The sequence below is a fragment of the Microtus pennsylvanicus genome, chromosome 9, assembly GCF_037038515.1.
Source record: "Microtus pennsylvanicus isolate mMicPen1 chromosome 9, mMicPen1.hap1, whole genome shotgun sequence".
Lineage (NCBI taxonomy): Eukaryota > Metazoa > Chordata > Mammalia > Rodentia > Cricetidae > Microtus > Microtus pennsylvanicus.
The window spans coordinates 45,712,501-45,730,586 of record NC_134587.1 but is presented as its reverse complement, the minus strand read 5'-3'; the positions used below and the strand labels follow the sequence as shown (position 1 = coordinate 45,730,586).

The following is an 18,086-nucleotide window of genomic DNA, read 5'->3' as shown; positions in this document are numbered from 1 at the left end:
TGTGTTGATGTTGTCTCTCTAAACGCAAGCCACAAGTCATTCACACATACATGCACAGATGCACATTCATGCAAGCACACATACACATCCAGAGAAGCTGAGCAGGAGAGAGGTCCATGCTTACCTTTGAATCCACTGTACTTCTTCTAGCCTTCGAACCATCTAGAAGCACAAAATTTAAAAGCCATCACTACCTAACTCACCTCACACATCAAACATCACAGTATCATTTGACAGGGCTCCAACTAATCTAATATCCCAGCACCAAAACAAACAAATTTCACAGCCTCCACCTCTTTGGGTCCCCACACATAATTACTGGCAGAAGCAGCAGCAAATCAAAGTGGCATACTGCAAATGCTACTGTGTCAATCGTTACAGAACCAAGGGAAAGCCTCTGTGTAGATACTGTGAATGGCAGAGATGCCACATGGAACAACTTTGCATACTTTAAGTCAGCATGTTCGGAGGCAGTTTAACAAGCACCTGATTGGTGCGGCTGACTTAGACAGAATCTTAGTGTGGCTAGACTGTGTGTGTGCTGGGGATGTATACTCGGCTTCTGCATGAGAAGCAGACTCTTCCTGGAGCTGCACCACCAGCCTGGACTTGCACATGTCTTACTGGCTTCATTTTTTTCTTGCTGTTGGTTTTTGGGGTCCCCCCAACAGCAGTGTGTTAAGATTACTAGTGGAGAAAAATGACATAATTACATAAAGGGGGGGTGCTAGAGAGATGGCTCAGAGAGGCTTGAGAGATGGCGCAGAGGTTAAGAGCATTGGCTGCTTTTTCAGTGTTCCTGAGTTCAATTCCCAGCAACCACACAGTGGCTCACAACCATCTGTAATGAGATCTTGTGTCCTCTTCTAGTGTGCAGGCAAACATGCAGACGTAAGACTAATAAGTAAATAAATCTTCCTGTAATCATAGTGCTCTGGGGTGGAAGAAGAAGAAATTCAAGGTCATCCTAAGCTACCTACAGAAGTCAAGGCTAGCAGAGTGGGCACCTGCCTCGCCATCCTTAGGACAACCCTCCTGGGGAAGGCTGCTGTGGTAGTTTGAACGTCACTGGCCTCTGTAATCTCACAGTGAGTGGCACTACTAGGAGGTGTGATTTTGTTGGAGTGAGTATGGCCTTGTTAGAGGAAGTGTGAGTTTTGAAGTTTTCTATGCTCAGGATACCACTCAGGACTTTAGTCAGTTGCCTTCCTGTTGTCTGCAAGCCAAGATGTAGCCAGTGCAATGTCCGCCTGCACGCTGCCCTGCTCCGAACCACAATGATAATGGACTGAACCTCTGAAACTGTAAGTGAGCCACCCCATTTAAATGTTTTCATCTATTAGAGTTGCTGTGGTCATGGTGTCTCCTCACAGCAGGAGAACCCCAACTACGACAGTAGTTCAGCCCTATGACAGGAAGAGGGCTTCGTGAGCAAAGGGATCTGCACAAGCAAGAGCACAGGCATGGAACTGCACCTACACTCCAGTTCTTTCTATGATTCTTAATTTGACAAATCTAGGAAGAAATAAATAAGTGGCAAATGACCTTGAAAGAACATATATGAACCATTGGACGGGACTAACACACACACCAACATCTGGAGAGGGGTGCTGCCTCAGGAATAGCATTGAGTAAGGCCCAGGGTGGAGGCCAGGAAGCAGGAGCTCAAGGTCTGGTCATGCAAACTCCTCTCCCAAAAACAACAGAAAAGAAAAACAAAACCCACCATGGTCTCTGCCTTTCCATTTTAGCATTTCCCTCCAAAAGGGTTTCCTTTCACTGCACAGGCTTGCTCAGACTAGGCGCAAGTGCTCTTTCTGCCTCAGTCTCCCAAGTACTGGAACTGCAGACGTGCACAGGGTGCAGCACTTTAGATAAACAAACAAACAAAACAACCCGGTATCCCAGTGTACTTCTGCATTCTGATAGATGCTGATCACCCACCTGATCTGGAATGGAGTATCAATATTCTCAAAGACTATTGTATCCTCTGAGCCAGAGAGTCCAGCTCCACTAACTTATCCTAAAGACAGCATTACACACACAAAGTAATTTTTCTTTTTAAAAAGATTTGACTTAGATGTATGGTGGTGGTGCACGCACCTTTAATCCCAGCACTTGGGAGGCAGAGGCAGGTGGATTTCTGTGAATTCAAGGCCAGTCTGGTTTACACAGAGAAATGCTATCTTGAAAAACCAAAAGAAAAAAAGAAAGACATCTTTGTGTGTGTGTGTGTCTGTCTGTCTGTTAGTGTGTATGCATACCTGTGGAAGCCCTTGGAACTGGGTTACAGGTGTTGTGAACCAACTGATATGTGTGCTGGGAGGTGAGCTGCTGAGTCCTCTCTCTACCCACCCCCCCACACACACACAAAAGGATGTCTATGAATGAAGAATGGAAAGGACAATGTTTCACTTTAGGAAAAAGGCCGAGCTAGTGACAAATCATTAACTAGGACAGGGGGATGGAACAAAGCAAAACCAATGAGCATGCACAGGCTGGACACATGACTAGAAGTTGTGAGGCACCAATTTCTAGACCAAGAAAACAAGCCTAACCAGGGACAACGCCCAAGGTGCTAAGTGGGAACAGAAGAGAGCTCATTTCTCTCTTCCTTCTTTGGTTACAGTTAATTCTGTGTGGCCTCAAGAACACAATGCTCAGACAATACAGACCAGGCTGCAGTTCATGAAAACAAGATCTCTACAAAGCGGGTTTACCTTGGGCTCTCTGCATCTTGCTGACTTCGGGGACAGAGCTGACGACAGGCTCCTGGCTCTGACCCTGGACTTTCTCATCCTTGCTGAAGACAATCTTTGGTAACTGGGTGCCAGCTTCTGGTGGGGATCTGACCTTGACTCTACATCCACGGAAGACAGAAAGGAGAGTTGAGATCAGCGCTCCAGCTTTCACTAAAGGTTGCTATGGGCCCAGCTCAAGCTCTCTCTTTTTTTGTGTTTGTTTTTCAAGTAGGGTTTCTCTGTGTAACCCTGGCTGTCCTAGAACTCAGTCTGTAGACAAGGCTGGCCTCAAACTCACAGAGATCTGCCTGCCTCTGTCTCTTGAGTGCTGGGATAAAGATGTGTACCATCACCGTCACAGGGCTCCCTTAAAGATTCTTAATGTGCTCAGAACTGATGAAAGGGAAACGGAAGAAGACAGAGGTTCTATAACACAGTCAACTGACACCAGTGTGTGAGGAGCTGAGGACACCACTAATTAATTACTGCACTGAAAGAAATCGCTTCCTTTCCCTTCTTTCTGTCTTAAAGATTAATTATGTGTTTGTGTGCATGGGGGTGGGTGTGTACTATGTGCATGCAGGAGCCCACAGAAGCCAGAAGAGGGAGGGCTTCCAATCCCCTAGAGCTGGACTTAAAAGTGGTTGTGAGCCACTGTGTGAATGCTGAGAACCACACCCACGACACTGCCTGGGGAGTGAACACCCAGGATGGGAGAGCAGAGATCAAAGGCATGAGCCCCTGATGTGAGCAAGTTGCCACTGACCTGCCCTTTCCTGAGCCTCCTGCCACCTAGGGACTTCAGGTAGGTGGGTCCATCCCTGCTCTCATTCCTTCTGCCAGGCTCAGTCAGGTCTTTCTCTCCAGATGCCAAATACATGGTAACCTAGGAAACTGCTGCCTTCCTGGCAGATGATAGCAGAGGTGAGCAGGAGGATGTCTGCCGTGAGGCCCAGAGGAGCTCTGTGGCAAGTGCCTTCTTTTTAAAGATGTCTCCTCACTGGTCTTTTCTACCTCTGACATTGTTCATCTCTAACTTGTCCACTCTGGGCTGCTATCGGCTAGATCTGAAACAATCCGGACACAGATTCTTAGCTTAAACCCTATGAAGGCTCCCTGGGAAATAATACACAGGGCCAGAGAGCTAGCTCACCGGGAAAAGCCTGAACCTGAATCCAACCCCTGAAGCCTACACAGCAGGAAGAAGAGAACTAACTTCCACAAACTGCTCTCTGACCCCCATATGCATGGCATGATATACACATGTGCCCAGCCAAAACAAAAATGTAAAAAAGTGAGCGAAAAGTTACATATGAGTTGAGGTGGTTGGGCCATGGAGGTGCTTGGTGGCAAAGTACTTGCCTCCAAATTATGGGACCTGAATTTGATCCCCAGAGGGCATGTGTAAAAGTGGGGCATGTGATGAAAGCCTGCAACCCCAGGAGAGAAGGTGGTCATAGGAGGGTGCCTGCAGTTTGCCGGCCAGCTAGTCTAGGTAAATCGGCAAGAACTCAGGCAGTGAAGAACTCTACATAAAGAAAATATGGTAGAACAGCTGAGCATGGTGGGGTACACCTTTCTTTCTTTCTTTCTTTCTTTCTTTCTTTCTTTCTTTCTTTCTTTCTTTCTTTCTTTTGTTTTCTGAGACAGGGTTTCTCTATGTAGCCTTAGCCCTGGCTGTCCTGAAACTCACTCCATAGACCAGACTGTCCTGAAACTCACTCCATAGACCAGGCTGTCCTTGAACTCACAGAGATCCACCAGCTTCTGCCTCCCAAGTGCTAGGAATAGCAAATTAATTACAGGCGTTCCCATCTTTAATCCCAGTGCTCAGGAGGCAAAGACAAGTCGATCTCTGAGTTCAAGGCTAGCCTGGCCTATGTAGTGGACAGCCTGTCTCACGAGGGAGGATTGGGGGGAGTGGTTGAGGAAGATACCCAACCTCAGCTTCTGCTGCCCAACCCCACACACAAACATGAAACCCACACTGTAGTCAGATAGAAATGTACCTAACTTAAAAACACAAAATCCTTCTCCCATGCTCTGCCACAAGGACATCTCACAAAAGAGACTACTACTGTGAGGTTGGAAAGGACCCTGAGCCCCGGAGTCACACAGACCCTGAGTGGCAGAAGCCGCTGCCTGGATCCTGTCCGGTTTCTTACTTGCTTCCTCTACTGTACTCCCGACAGCAGACCTGGTGCTGATGCAGTGCTGCTCACATGCTATTCCACAGGCCACTCCCTCTCTTATTCCACAGGCCACTCCCTCTCTTATTCCACAGGCCACTCCCTCTCTTATTCCACAGGCCACTCCTTCTCTTATTCCACAGGCCACTCCGTCTCTTATTCCACAGGCCACTCCCTCTCTTATTCCACAGGCCACTCCCTCTCTTATTCCACAGGCCACTCCCTCTCTTATTCCACAGGCCACTCCCTCTCTTATTCCACAGGCCACTCCCTCTCTTATTCCACAGGCCACTCCCTCTCTTATTCCACAGGCTACTCCCTCTCTTATTCCACAGGCCACTCCCTCTCTTGCACACATGGACACCCTTCCTGCTCTCATTCATCTGGAAAAGATGACTCACCAGAAGGCTGCCTGCCTAAGTCTGACCTAAAACTGTCCTTCCCTGCCATGGTGTGTGTGTTGGGGTGCAGGGGGATCCCAGGTGGCCCTGTGTCTCTTAACATGTAACTCACCTCAGCACTCAGTGGAGGACTAGCATGTGGCAGATATCGTGGGGATGCTGGCTGCACCAGCACCCTCACTGTACTGAGGGCGAGCAGAGAGGACTTAGGATTACTTACACGCTTCCGGAGATGTTTAAGATGAGAAGGGTGACAGATGACATAAACTGCTTCTTTAAAATACAGTAACTGGCATCTTCGTCCTGCCAAGGGAAGAACAAGCATGTATCATTGCACCTGCTGTGGCAAGAACAAGGCAGATGAGAGGTTCACGCTTCTCCAACAGTGAAGCCTGAAAGCTACAGCCGCTACCACCTCCAGAACAGGCACTGTAGGCTGACTCCAATGAGGACCAGTCAGACTGTGACCTAAAACTGACCAGGCACCTCCAATCATACTAGCACCTATGAGACTGAGACAGAGGTACCAGGAATTCAAGTTCGGCTTCAGTTATATAGTGGGTTCCAGGCTAGTCTGGGATACAAACTGTGGTTACTCATGCTTGTGATCCCAGTCTTGGAAGACTGAGGCAGGAGGACTGCTCCAAGTTTGAGGCCACCCTGAGCTACAGAATGAAACCCCGTCAATCACTACTGTCCCCTCAAGAGAGACAGAGGGCCAGAAAGATGACTCGGTTGTTAAAGAGCACTTACTGCTCTTACAGAGGTGCTGGGTGTGATTCTCAGCACCCAAACAATCACAATTACCTGTTGCTCAGTTCCAGGGGATCTAACTCACCTGACTTCTGAGGGCACCAGGCAAGTATGTGGTGCATAGACATGCAGGCAGGCAAAATATCAATATACACAATTTTTTTTATAAGCAACTTACCAGGTAAGAAGAAAAGCCGTCGTTCTTGGTCCGATCTAGACTGAATCCGATCTGAGGGCAATGAAAAGAGAAAAGACTAAGTCCCTCACACTGTCCATGCCCTTCTAACTCAACAAGAAAAATACACGTAGAAAGCATGGACCCTGAGGCCTGGCTTCTCGTTTCCCTTAGTGCACTTCTGAACGATGGAAACAGCTGCTCACGTGAAGTCACTAATCACACATTTACTCAAGAGTCACAGGGCTGGAAAGGAGGCTCAGTGCGCTCTCCCACAGGTCCTGAGTCAGTTCCCAGCAACAGCATGAGGGCTCACAGCCAGCTGTAATAGGGTACAATTCCCTTTAGGGGTGTCCAAGTGTACATGTAGACAAAGCACTCATACATAAAATACATAAGCAAATAAAATTTAAAAAAAAGATTTTTAGGGCTGGGGTGTGGATGGACAGAGCATTTGCCTAGCACGGGAAAGGCCCTGGGTTCCACCCCAAGCATCTCCCTGATCACAGAAATAGAAAAGTCAAGCTGACTCCTATGTACACTCTGGTACCACCATGAAGAATTTTCTCCAGTTAGGAAGGAGGGAGGAGGCTGAGAGAGTAACCCCTGCTCTAGGAGAGACACTTGCCTCACCGCTTGTGCCCACGGCTCCCTTAGGCTCGTTCACAGACAGACTGCTGACGTTGACCACCATGTACCCGTCCTTGAAGAAGCCAAAGGTGTTCAGATGGACTTTATGCCTCACGTCATCCTAGAGAGATTGGAGATTTCTGATCAGTCAGTCTGTTCATGCTGGAAAAGCTGTGGTATCCTGTTTCATGACAGTCAAAGTTCCCACAGGTACAGGGATAGCCACAGCTATCACAGTTAGCCTTCAAAAGCTGGAAAAGACTTCAGAAATCCCACAGATGGCAAAACTTTGCAGAAGGCAATCATGGACTCATTCAATTCAGCACATTTGTATGAGCTCTGGAGGCAAATTGGTCAGGGTCAACTTGACAAGTAAATTCCACAGTCAGATGAACGAACCATGTTTTAATCCCCCTGCATTCTTCCTAACAGAGCAGTGGCATCGGGGAGGCACTGAAAATGTGATCAAGGAGGTCACTTCATGTGGTATACACCTTTAATCCCAGTACTCAAAAGGCAAGAGGTTCTCCGTGAATTCAAGGCCAGCCTAGTCTACACAGAGTTCCTGGCCAGTTAGGCGTAGAGTGAGACCCTACTTGAAAAATTTTTTTTTAATTTATAAAAGAAAACATTCTTGGTGGGGGGTGGTGATGCACACACAAATGCACTGCTGAGCTCAGCTCCTTCCTGACTTCCCTAATGCACAGCTCAGACTGGATACAGAGTATGCGGGCCTTCAGGACAGGAGCCAATGCAGAAGCACTCTCCGGAGCCAGTTAAGTGGGGACAGACTCTACTGAGCAGGGGGAAATCCGGTGCCCTCTGAAACCATAGCTCACAAGGATATGCCCAGCCCTGCCTGCCTCATGTCCCCGTCTCAAGCAGGAGCACACATTCCGGGACCAGGACAGATATCGGCAAAGCCCTCTAGCACCCAGTGCCTGGGGTTCTTCATAGCATGTAACATTACTGGGAACTACATGGACCGTCTGTAACAGCTGGCTCTTTACCTTAGAGCTAGAATTACCCAGACATTGGAGGCTGTTTATGGGATCCTCCCCTACAGCTGAGGTTCCCAGGTATCAGAGGCTGTCAAAGGGGACCCTCTGAGGAAACCAATATACGCCACATCCACAAGGCCCAAAGACAATACACTGGAACACTGCCACCAGGAGGCTTTTATTTCCTGGTTGACTCTGGCCCCTCCCAACTGGATCTGATGGCTGGAACACAAGCCCTTGGCAATGATCTAATCCAAGCTCTCTCTCCAGACTCCTGAAACATCTCAGAATGGCACTGGCTCCCTCTTCCTTAAACCCCCTTCTATTATCCACTGGTTTCAACTCCCTCTTCCCTTTTTTGGTCCTCTGGGAGTTTCCCTTAGTGCCAGAGCTCAGCTAAGCATTTAAAGCATGTCTGCTCACTCTCCCTTCCCAGTGAGACGGAGGAGCTTGAGGCAAACCAACACTCCCACAGAGAAGTAACCTGCAGGACTGAGAGGCCTACAAAGGAAAAAACAGGAAGAGTGAAGGCTCCTGCCCTTCTGGGGTGGAATTAAGTCCTTCAGAAAGTGACCCCAGTGACTGCCTTCCCTGTTCTTCAGAAAACACACATGCCCACTACCATTGCAAGTGCAAAAGAAAAGAGACTACGTTGACAATATTTGGCAGTGAGGATATTCAGTACTCTGTGATAGTGCCCAGCTGAGCTGGCAGAGTGGCAGGGAGATCCCAGAACCTCCTCACACCACCTCAGGGAGAAGCAAGCCCACGGAACACAAGGATTCAGAGAGGGGCCTTCAGGAGGGTGACTGCTCCCCAGAGAAAGGGACTTTCCAGGCACCTGAGGGAACGCAGAGCTTCAGAAAATTATGAAAGCGCTAGCTATTTCCTGCTGGTTCCACTGTGTTTCCACTGTAGAAATAATTAAGTTGTACATTTATATAGCTTTCAGCATGTACAGAAATTTTACATTTTTCTTATATTTTGTTTATTTTCTTGTGTATGCATGCACATGTCACAGTACAAGGAGGACAACTTGTAGGAGTCCAGTCTCTTCTTCCAACATATGAAGCCCAGAGACTGTTCATGGCAAATGGCTTTGCCTGCTGAGATTTCCCACTGGCTCCAAATTAAAAATTTAAGGGTATGCTTCTTTTTTCCTTTAGCCATCCTGTATGAAGTTTACAGCAGGCATGGTGGCATACACCTTAAATCCCAGCACTCAGGAGGCAGAGACAGGTGGATCTCTTTGAATTGAAGGCCAACCTGATCTAAATAGTGAGTTCCAGAATAGCCAGGGCTACACAGTGAGACCCTGTCTCTAAATAAAGATTCACAGAAGCTCCATAAGGACTGTGCCGTATGCACTTTTTGAGTACCCGGCACCCGACATGGTGGCACATACTGTAACCCCTGCATTAGGAGGCAGAAGCAGGAGGATCAGGAATTCAAGGGGATGAGAGGCTGCGTGGGAGCTCAGCATTCCCACCTTTCCTTCCTGCTATACCAGAAAGTTGCAGCTCAACAGTAAAGTGAGAGGAGGCAGGAACGGAGAGGGTCCACAGGAGCACCCAGCTGACCCTGCTGGTCATGAGCACCAGAGGAGACACCACCGGCCACCTCCTTTGCACTGGGCCTCGCAGGGCTCTGAAGGGCTCTCTGCAATGCTGTGTTGCCTCCCTACAACTTGACAAGGCAGGTGCTGTTCTGCTCAGGCTACTGAGGAAGAAGCAGGCCTGGACAGGTAAAGCCTGCTTAGATCACAGCAGGAGCAGAACCGGCGTCCCAGACCAGGCGGGAGCTCCACACCTGGGCTCTTACTCACTGCAGGACTTCCACAAATTAACAGTGCACCTCATTTTGCTTTGAACTAGTCTGCATTACACAGGAGTTGAAAGAGCCAGCTTTGTCCCTGCATAGATAGGCGTAGTCCAGCCAATTAGAGGAAGAAATCCCAGACAACCCACAATTTCACCTACATGTATCTTAGTATAGATCTCCAATGTCGGCTTTAAGAAAAAACAAAACAAAACAAGAGTATGGTGTACTCTTAATCACAGATCATTTAGCTGTGAAAAGTCAAGGTCATGGGGGCAAGAAATACTGGACTGAGGGTGCGATTCAGAGGGAGAGTGTTGTCTGGAGTGTGTGACTGAGAAGCTGGGCTGGACTGTAAGCACTTCCTGAAAGGAAGTTCCCAGATACCCAAACAAGGTCAGTGTTAGGAGTGGGTGGGTCTTGCCTAGCTCTCCTCACAGGCTCTCGGCCAACAACCCAAACAATGGGCAAACCCCAGTTTGAAGGTGAAACACTGTTGATTAATGTACCTTTTTGTTTGTTTGTGCTTGTTTTTGCCTTGAAACAGGGTCTCACTGAGAGGTCCAGACTGACCTTGAACAGGGACTCCTTCCTCTCTCTTCACCCTCCTGAATCCACTGCTGGGAATGCCAGTATTCACCAATACACCAAGCCTAGATACAGGCATCAGAGAGAAAAGGCAGTCCCTGATTATTCTAGGTTATGCAAAATTATTCTGAAATGTTTGCTCTTATTTTCAATAATCTACTTTGTTAAGATGACACTTTCTTTTAAAGCAGGTGTAACAGAGACGCATGCCTTTAATCCCAGCACTGGCGAGGCAGAGAGAGATGAATCTGAGTTTTAGGTCAGCCAAGTCTACACAGAGAACTTGTCTCAAGTAAATAAAATAAGGGCCTATAAGATGGCTCAGTAAGCAAGGCACTTGTCACCTTCCTGCTAAGCCTGACAACCTAAGTTCAATTCTCAGGATCCACACGGTGAAGAAGATAACCTACACCACAAGTGGACCTCCAAAGCCTACAAGCTAGGGTGCACATGTGCCCCACCTCCCACACTAAATAAACAAAAAATTAAAAATAATAAAAAAAATAGTTAAAGTCAGATGTGGATGTGGCAACACACAACTGTAATCCCAGCTTTAGGGAGGCTGAGGGGAAAGAATGGCAGGCTGAAGGCCAGCCTGTGCTACACAGACCTTACCTCAAAAAAAAAATTTTTTTTAATTTATTTATTTATTAAAGATTTCTGTCTCTTCCCCACCACCGCCTCCCATTTCCCTCCCACTCCCCCAATTAAGTCCCCCCCCCATCAGCCTGAAGAGCAATCAGGGTGCACCGGACATAAAAAAAAAATTTTTTTTTTAAAATTCTAGCACTAGGGAGGCAAAGGCAGACAGATCTAAGTGAGTTCAAGGTCACTATACATTGTGAGTTCCATGTTAAATAGAGCTATAGGATAAGATCTGGCCTCAAAAATTTTTTTTAATATATCTTATGTAGGTTGTATTAGAGAAAGAGACAGACAGACAGACATGAATTCCTACAAAAGTAAGTTGCCCTAAAAATTCAGGCTTTCAGAAAAATAAACTAGAATAAACCTGAAAGTAAAAGACAACAGAAAACATGCTGACATCCTAAACCTCACCAACAGTCAGCTTAAATGAGATGTCACCATTTTACTACCAGGCTGACGGGCCGTCTGAGCACGTGCTGTGCTGGGAAGAATGTGGGCACAGAACACTCAGTCCACGCAGGCTGACTCAGTTAGGAGTAACAAGTTCCACAGGTCCCAGCAGATGCCCACACTCCAGATGTCTCAGATCTCAGTGAGGGAGGAGGAAGGGAAAGAGTGTTAGTGATGGACCAGTCCTCTGCTCTCACTCCGCCATCCCTCTCCTCAGTCATCAAGTGGCTAGGTCCTCTCTCAGTTTTTACCTTAGATCACCACAGTCATAGTGGCTCCTTCCTTCAAGTTTCCTCTGAAAACTTGATGCAAGAGGACTGCCATGAGCTCAAGGCCAGACTTAACTAGAATAATGCCGTCACCTGGGCTACAGAATGTGACCCCTTTTCCAGGAAGAAAAAAAGGTCCCTGGGGCTACGAGTGTAGTTGTTAGAAGGCTTACACGCACAAGGCCCTGGGTTTTGAACCCCTATTGCATACATCAACCATGGTATACACCTACAACCACAGCTCTGGGGAGACAGAGGCAAAAGGACCACAAGGTCATTCTCAGCTATTTAATAAGTCTGAAGCCAGCCTGTGACACTTAAGTACCTGTCTCAAAACAAGAACAAAAACCTCAGTCACTGGCAAGACTTGGTGATACTTGCCTATAATTGCAGCTACTTGTCCAGCCATGTTAGAGGATGGCAGGTTACAGGCCAGCCTGGGCAAACTGGCAAAACCCAGAAGGTTGGTTGGAAGAAAGAAAAGAAGGAAGGACCCATATGCAGACCCATAAATATCACTGAGCATCAGTTTTAAAACCTGGATAGATAACGTTTATATGGATCTGCACTTTTCATTTTCAGCAACAATGTCTTCTTTGTTGACTCTGTGTGGATACATTTTCATATTGTTGCTCGAAGTCCCTCTGCCTACACATCATCACACACCTCCAACATACACTCATGAGTGTGCAGCCATTTCTCAGGCTCTGTGGCTACCACACTGTCTAGCGTGCACCTGTGCCTCTTCTCACCCCTGCTGTGTGTACTGACTTCTAGGCTATAGGAATCTGGCCAGAAACTGCAACTGCTTCCCAACACCAGGAGGGCCATGGCTCCTCACATGCTCACCATCCCGGAAGATGCTGGCCCTCACGGTTCCCATTCAGGGAAAATAAAGCTGCTGGTGATTCAGTTTCTATTTTCTGAATGTCTGTCTGTCTGTACTCCTTGTTTGTTAGCTAGCTGCTTCTCCGTTATAAAGTATCTTTATCTCTCTTATGCCTATTCCTATTAGATTTTTCTTGTAGTTTTTAAGAGTTATTTTTATTATTTACTGTGTCTGTCTGTGTACCTGTAAACATGGATGTGCATGAGGGTGCCCTTGGAGGCAGAAGAGAATGTCAAAGTCCTGGAGTTGGAGTTGTGAACCATCCCTCATGCATACTGGAAACGGAATTCCAGTCTGTCCAAAGCAGCAAGTGCTCTTATCCCCTGACATCTCTCCAGAATGAAAGTCCTTTATATATTGTGGAAAATTATCTTTTTGCCATCACCATCACTGCTGTTTTATTAGTAATGTGTGGTGTAGAAGACAACTCTGTGGAGTGGGTTTGCTCCTTTCACCTTTACAAGGGCTCTGGGAACTGAAGTCAGGTGTTGGGCTTGCATGGCAAGTGTGGTACCTTGTTGTGAGATATTTGTACACTGTGTGAGGATACATTGCTATCATTGGTGGAATAAAAAGCCGAAACGCCAATAGCTAGGCAGGAGGTATAGGTGGGACTTCTGGGCAGAGAGAGGTAGTAGGAGGAGACAATCAAGGGGTGCAGGAGATGCATTGGAGATGCGGGGAGTCGGACATACAGCATAAAATGTAAAAAGCCACATGGTAAAATGTAGATTAATAAATAGCAGGCTAATTTAACTTAGATAGTGGGATAAGCATAAGCTAAGGCCGCATTTTCATATAACTTATAACTAATAAGTCTCAGCGTCTTTATTGGGGAACTGATTGGTGGGAAAGAGAAAGACTCCCTACAGAACCTGCTGAGCCATCTCACTGGTGGACGGATTCACTTACCTTTGAACTTAGGCTGCATGTCTCTCTTCCAGTCTTTTAAATTCTTTTAACTGTGTACTACATATTGTCATGTGAGTTTTTCATTTTTGTTTTTTAATTATGAAGAGAAGAAAACCTGCCAATATTTATTGCTAGTAGCTATTTCTTTAACACACTGTGTGTGGGGTGGGGGAATTGTAAGCAGCAAGGCCAGAGGACAACCTCCAACTTCATCCTCATAAACACCTCCACCTTCTTCGAGATAAGGACTCTCACTGCCAGAAACTCACAGATGAGACTACAGAGTCCCTGGGATCCTCCTGTCTCTGCTTCCCCACCATGTCTGGCAGGTTTACATGGGACTGAATTCAGGTCTTCAGGCTTAGAAGTCAAGCACATTACCATCTGAGCCTCTTCCCTAGCCCTCCTGGTAGTATTTTCTTAAACACCTTTTTTTTTCTTTAATTCTTCTTGGGGCTGAAGAGAGTTGCTTCAGCAGTGAAGAACACTTCCCCTACAATCAAAGGACTTAAGTCCAGATCTCCTCACCCACATAATAAGCTACAGATGCTCAATACCCCTGTACCCCAGCTCTGAGGAATACGGAGGCAGGATTGCTAGGGCAGATGATTTCCAGCCAGAAGACACAAAACCAGGCTCAGAGAGAGACCCTGCATTGATGCTGAATGTGTCAAATGGGGGAAAGCGAGTCAAACAATCCCACATAACTCAAAATAGAGTATTTTAAAGTTTTTCTTTATTAAAAGGGAACTCATGGATCACATAAAGAAAATAGGAATGGGGTCCGACATCCAGCTGTGGCTCACAGGAAGAAGAGACTGAGCGGGGCGGGAACAAGGCTTTTTGGTACCCAAAGTTGTGCCCCAACCTGGTCTAGCCTCTTAAAGGCCATTCGCTGAAGGAGGTTCTCCATCACTGCATCAAAGGAATAGGTGATAGTAATAGAGGAAGACATTCAACACCATCCCTAGCCTGGCTTTTACACCTGCATTCAGGCATGCACACCTGCATGAACATATGCACATACACAAATTAATTAAATTTAGACAACCCTTGAATCCAAGGTTGTAGAATACTCATGGATATTTCATCCCAAAACATTAATCTTTGTAGACTACATTTCTGTGTAAGTATGAGGTAGGCACACCATAGTCACGGTGCTAAGACTATGTAGGACCAGTACCTCCTAACACCTACTGCTCTGTGATATCACCTCTGTACGGCACACTCCTATTCAGACACCTCTGCTTACACTGCTGACTGTCCCGACCTGTCACATGGCAGAGGCAGGCGGATCTATGAGTTTGAGGCCAGCCTGGTCTACAGAGCTACTTCCAGGACAGCCAGAGCTTCACTGAGAAACACTGTCTTGAACCCCACCCCCCAAATATATATGTTTACACACATACACAGACACAGACAGATCACACCACACAACCAATGTAAAATAGCAACAACAACCAGGTATGAGGAGATGGCTCTGTGGATAAAATACTTGCCACACAAGCGTGAGAACCAAAGCTGAACACACAGAATACATACACAGTAGTACACACCTGTAATACATCTCACAGAAGGCAAGGGACAAAGAAGCTCAGAAACCCATGGGTCAGCGGAGCTGGCATACACAGTGAAGAGCAAGAGACTCTGTCTTGTGAAAGGGTCCTGTGACAGGCAAAGACTAACACTCAAGATTCTTGTTTAACCTCTACACATAAGCCACGGTACCCATACTCAAGGACACACACATCATATACACACATTAATAAAAAAGCAGATGGAGTAATAGCTCCATGTAATAGTAATAAAGTGATGCCTGTTTGACCTAGCTGAAGGTCACTTAGCCAGCTGATTCCTTAAACAACAGCTCACTGGCTGGTACTGTCAGATTGTACTAGCATATCTGTGTAGATAAGGTATGCAGGCAGCACACTGCTTTCTTTGTTTCTGTGATGAGTGCAACCAGAGCTTTCCCTATGCTTAGCACACAGGGCACTACTGAGCCACTCCTCCTCTAGCTCCTGGTTGGTTTTGATTTTTGGAATGCTGGGGACAGATTTTAGGATTTTATGCATGCTAGACAAGTGTTCCACTGTTAAACTACAACCCCAAGGCACTATTTTTTCACTGAATTCATTGCAAGCTAATTTCACATTAAAATTTCTAATTTTTTTTTGGGCAGCAGTGGCACACACCTTTAATCCCAGCACTCAGGAGGCAGAGGCAGGTAGAAACCCTATCTGAGACAGACAGACAGAGACAGAGAGACAGAGAGACAGAGAGAGAGAAAGAAAGAGAGAGAGAGAGAGAGAGAGAGAGAGAGAGAGAGAGAGAGAGAAAGAGAAAGAATTCTAATTCTACTGGGTCTTTAATCCTAGCATTTGGGAGGCCCAGGCAGAGAGATCTCTGAGTTCAAGGCCAGTCTGACTTACAGAGTAAGTTCCAGGACAGCCAGGACTACACAGAAAAACCTTGTTTCAGGGGTAAAAATTATGTGAATGGATATTTTGCATGCATGTATGTTGCTTATACGCCACATGCATGCCTGGTGGCCCTAAAGGTTAGAAAAGGGCATTGGATCCCCTTGAATTAGCGTTACAAACATTTGTGAGTTGCCATATGGAAGCTGAGAATCAAACCCAGGTCCTCTAGAAGAGCAGGCAGTATTTTTAACTGTTGAACCATCTCTCCAACCCTCTAGTGTCTCTTTTGAGAGAGAGAGAGAGAGAGAGAGAGAGAGAGAGAGAGAGAGAGAGAGAGAGACAGACAGACAGACAGACAGACTGACTGACTGACTGACTGACTGACTATACAGGCAAGATGGTCCATAATCCCAGCACTCAGGAGGCTGAGGCAAGAGAATGGTGAGTCTGAACCCAAATTGGGCTATATAAGGAGATCCTAACCTGAGGAGGTGAGGAAAAGTAAAAAAGAAGGGAGACCTAGACTCTCTCAGGGCACATTAATACCGCTGGAAGAGCAAGCATCCTTCAGTGGACACTCTACTGGCCCTCTGGCAGCCAGGTCTCTACCAGGACCTACCTGACTTCTCACAACAGCTGAGTCTGCCACCTCTGATCAAAACAATGAAGCTTCTGTAAAGCAAAGGACACTGTCACTAAGACAGGCAACCCACTGACTGGGAGAACATCTTCACCAACCCCACAACTGACAAAGGTCTGATCTCCGAAATATATAAAGAACTCAAGAAACTAGACCGTAAAAGGCTAATCAACCCAATTATAAAATGGGGCACTGAGCTGAACAGAGAATTCTCAACAGAAGAAGTTCAAATGGCCAAAAGACACTTAAGGTCATGCTCAACTTCCTTAGCAATCAGGGAAATGCAAATCAAGACAACTTTAAGATACCATCTTACACCTGTCAGAATGGCTAAAATAAAAAACACCAATGATAGCCTTTGCTGGAGAGGTTGTGGAGAAAGGGGTACACTCATCCATTGCTGGTGGGAATGCAAACTTGTGCAACCACTTTGGAAAGCAGTGTGGCGGTTTCTCAGGAAATTCGGGATCAACATACCCCTGGACCCAGCAATACCACTCTTGGGAATATACCCAAGAGAGGCTTTATCATACAACAAAAGTATATGCTCTACTATGTTCATAGCAGCATTGTTTGTAATAGCCAGAACCTGGAAACAACCTAGATGCCCTTCAATGGAAGAATGGATGAAGAAAGTATGGAATATATACATATTAGAGTACTACTCAGCAGTAAAAAACAAGGACTTTGTGAATTTTGCATGCAAATGGATGGAAATAGAAAACACCATCCTGAGTGAGGTAAGCCAGACCCAAAAAGAGGAACATGGGATGTACTCACTCATATTTGGTTTCTAGTCATAAATAAAGGGCATTGAGCCTATAATTCACGATCCTAGAGAAGCTAAATAAGAAGGTGAATCCAAAGTCAAACATATACGCATCCTCCTGAATATTAACCTTCATCAGGTGATGAAAGGAGACAGAGACAGAGACCCACCTTGGAGCACCGGACAGAAATCTCAAGGTCCAAATCAGGAGCAGAAGGAGAGAGAGCACGAGCAAGGAACGCAGGACCGCGAGGGGTGCACCCACACACTGAGACAATGGGGATGTTCTATTGGGAACTCACCAAGGCCAGCTGGCCCGGGTCTGAAAAAGCCTGGGGTAAAACCGGACTCGCTGAACATAGCGGACAATGAGGACTGCTGAGAACTCAAGAACAATGGCAATGGGTTTTTGATCCTACTGCATGTACTGGCTTTGTGGGAGCCTAGGCAGTTTGGATGCTCACCTTACTAGACCTGGATGGAGGTGGGTGGTCCTTGGACTTCCCACAGGGCAGGGAACCCTGATTGCTCTTTGGGCTGAGGAGGGAGGAGGACTTGATTGGGGGAGGGGAAGGGAAATGGGAGGCGGTGGCGGGGAAGAGACAGAAATCTTTAATAAATAAATAAATTAAAAAAAACAATGACCAGATCCAAAAACGAAGCAAAAGCACCCTTAGCACCATTAGAAAGGAAAAATACTGTGCATTACACACTGGTCACTGTCTATGGCAACAGCGACCCTGCCCCCAGATTAACACTTAGAGTCTCGGTTCACTGAGTATACAGTCAC

The 18,086-nt window shown here is 46.6% G+C and overlaps 1 protein-coding gene across 1 annotated transcript in view; it reads right to left on the bottom strand.

The window, feature by feature from the left end:
• The window catches only part of Gpr107 (G protein-coupled receptor 107), a 62,388-nt gene that overhangs the window by 39,807 nt on the left and 4,495 nt on the right, over positions 1-18,086 (bottom strand). The window contains exons 2-6 of the mRNA XM_075985767.1: positions 6,888-7,010; positions 6,263-6,313; positions 5,552-5,634; positions 2,721-2,860; positions 125-162 (exon numbers count right to left, since the gene is read on the bottom strand). Of these exons, the coding sequence (XP_075841882.1) occupies positions 125-162; positions 2,721-2,860; positions 5,552-5,634; positions 6,263-6,313; positions 6,888-7,010 (435 nt within the window). The remainder of the gene's footprint in view (positions 1-124; positions 163-2,720; positions 2,861-5,551; positions 5,635-6,262; positions 6,314-6,887; positions 7,011-18,086) is intronic.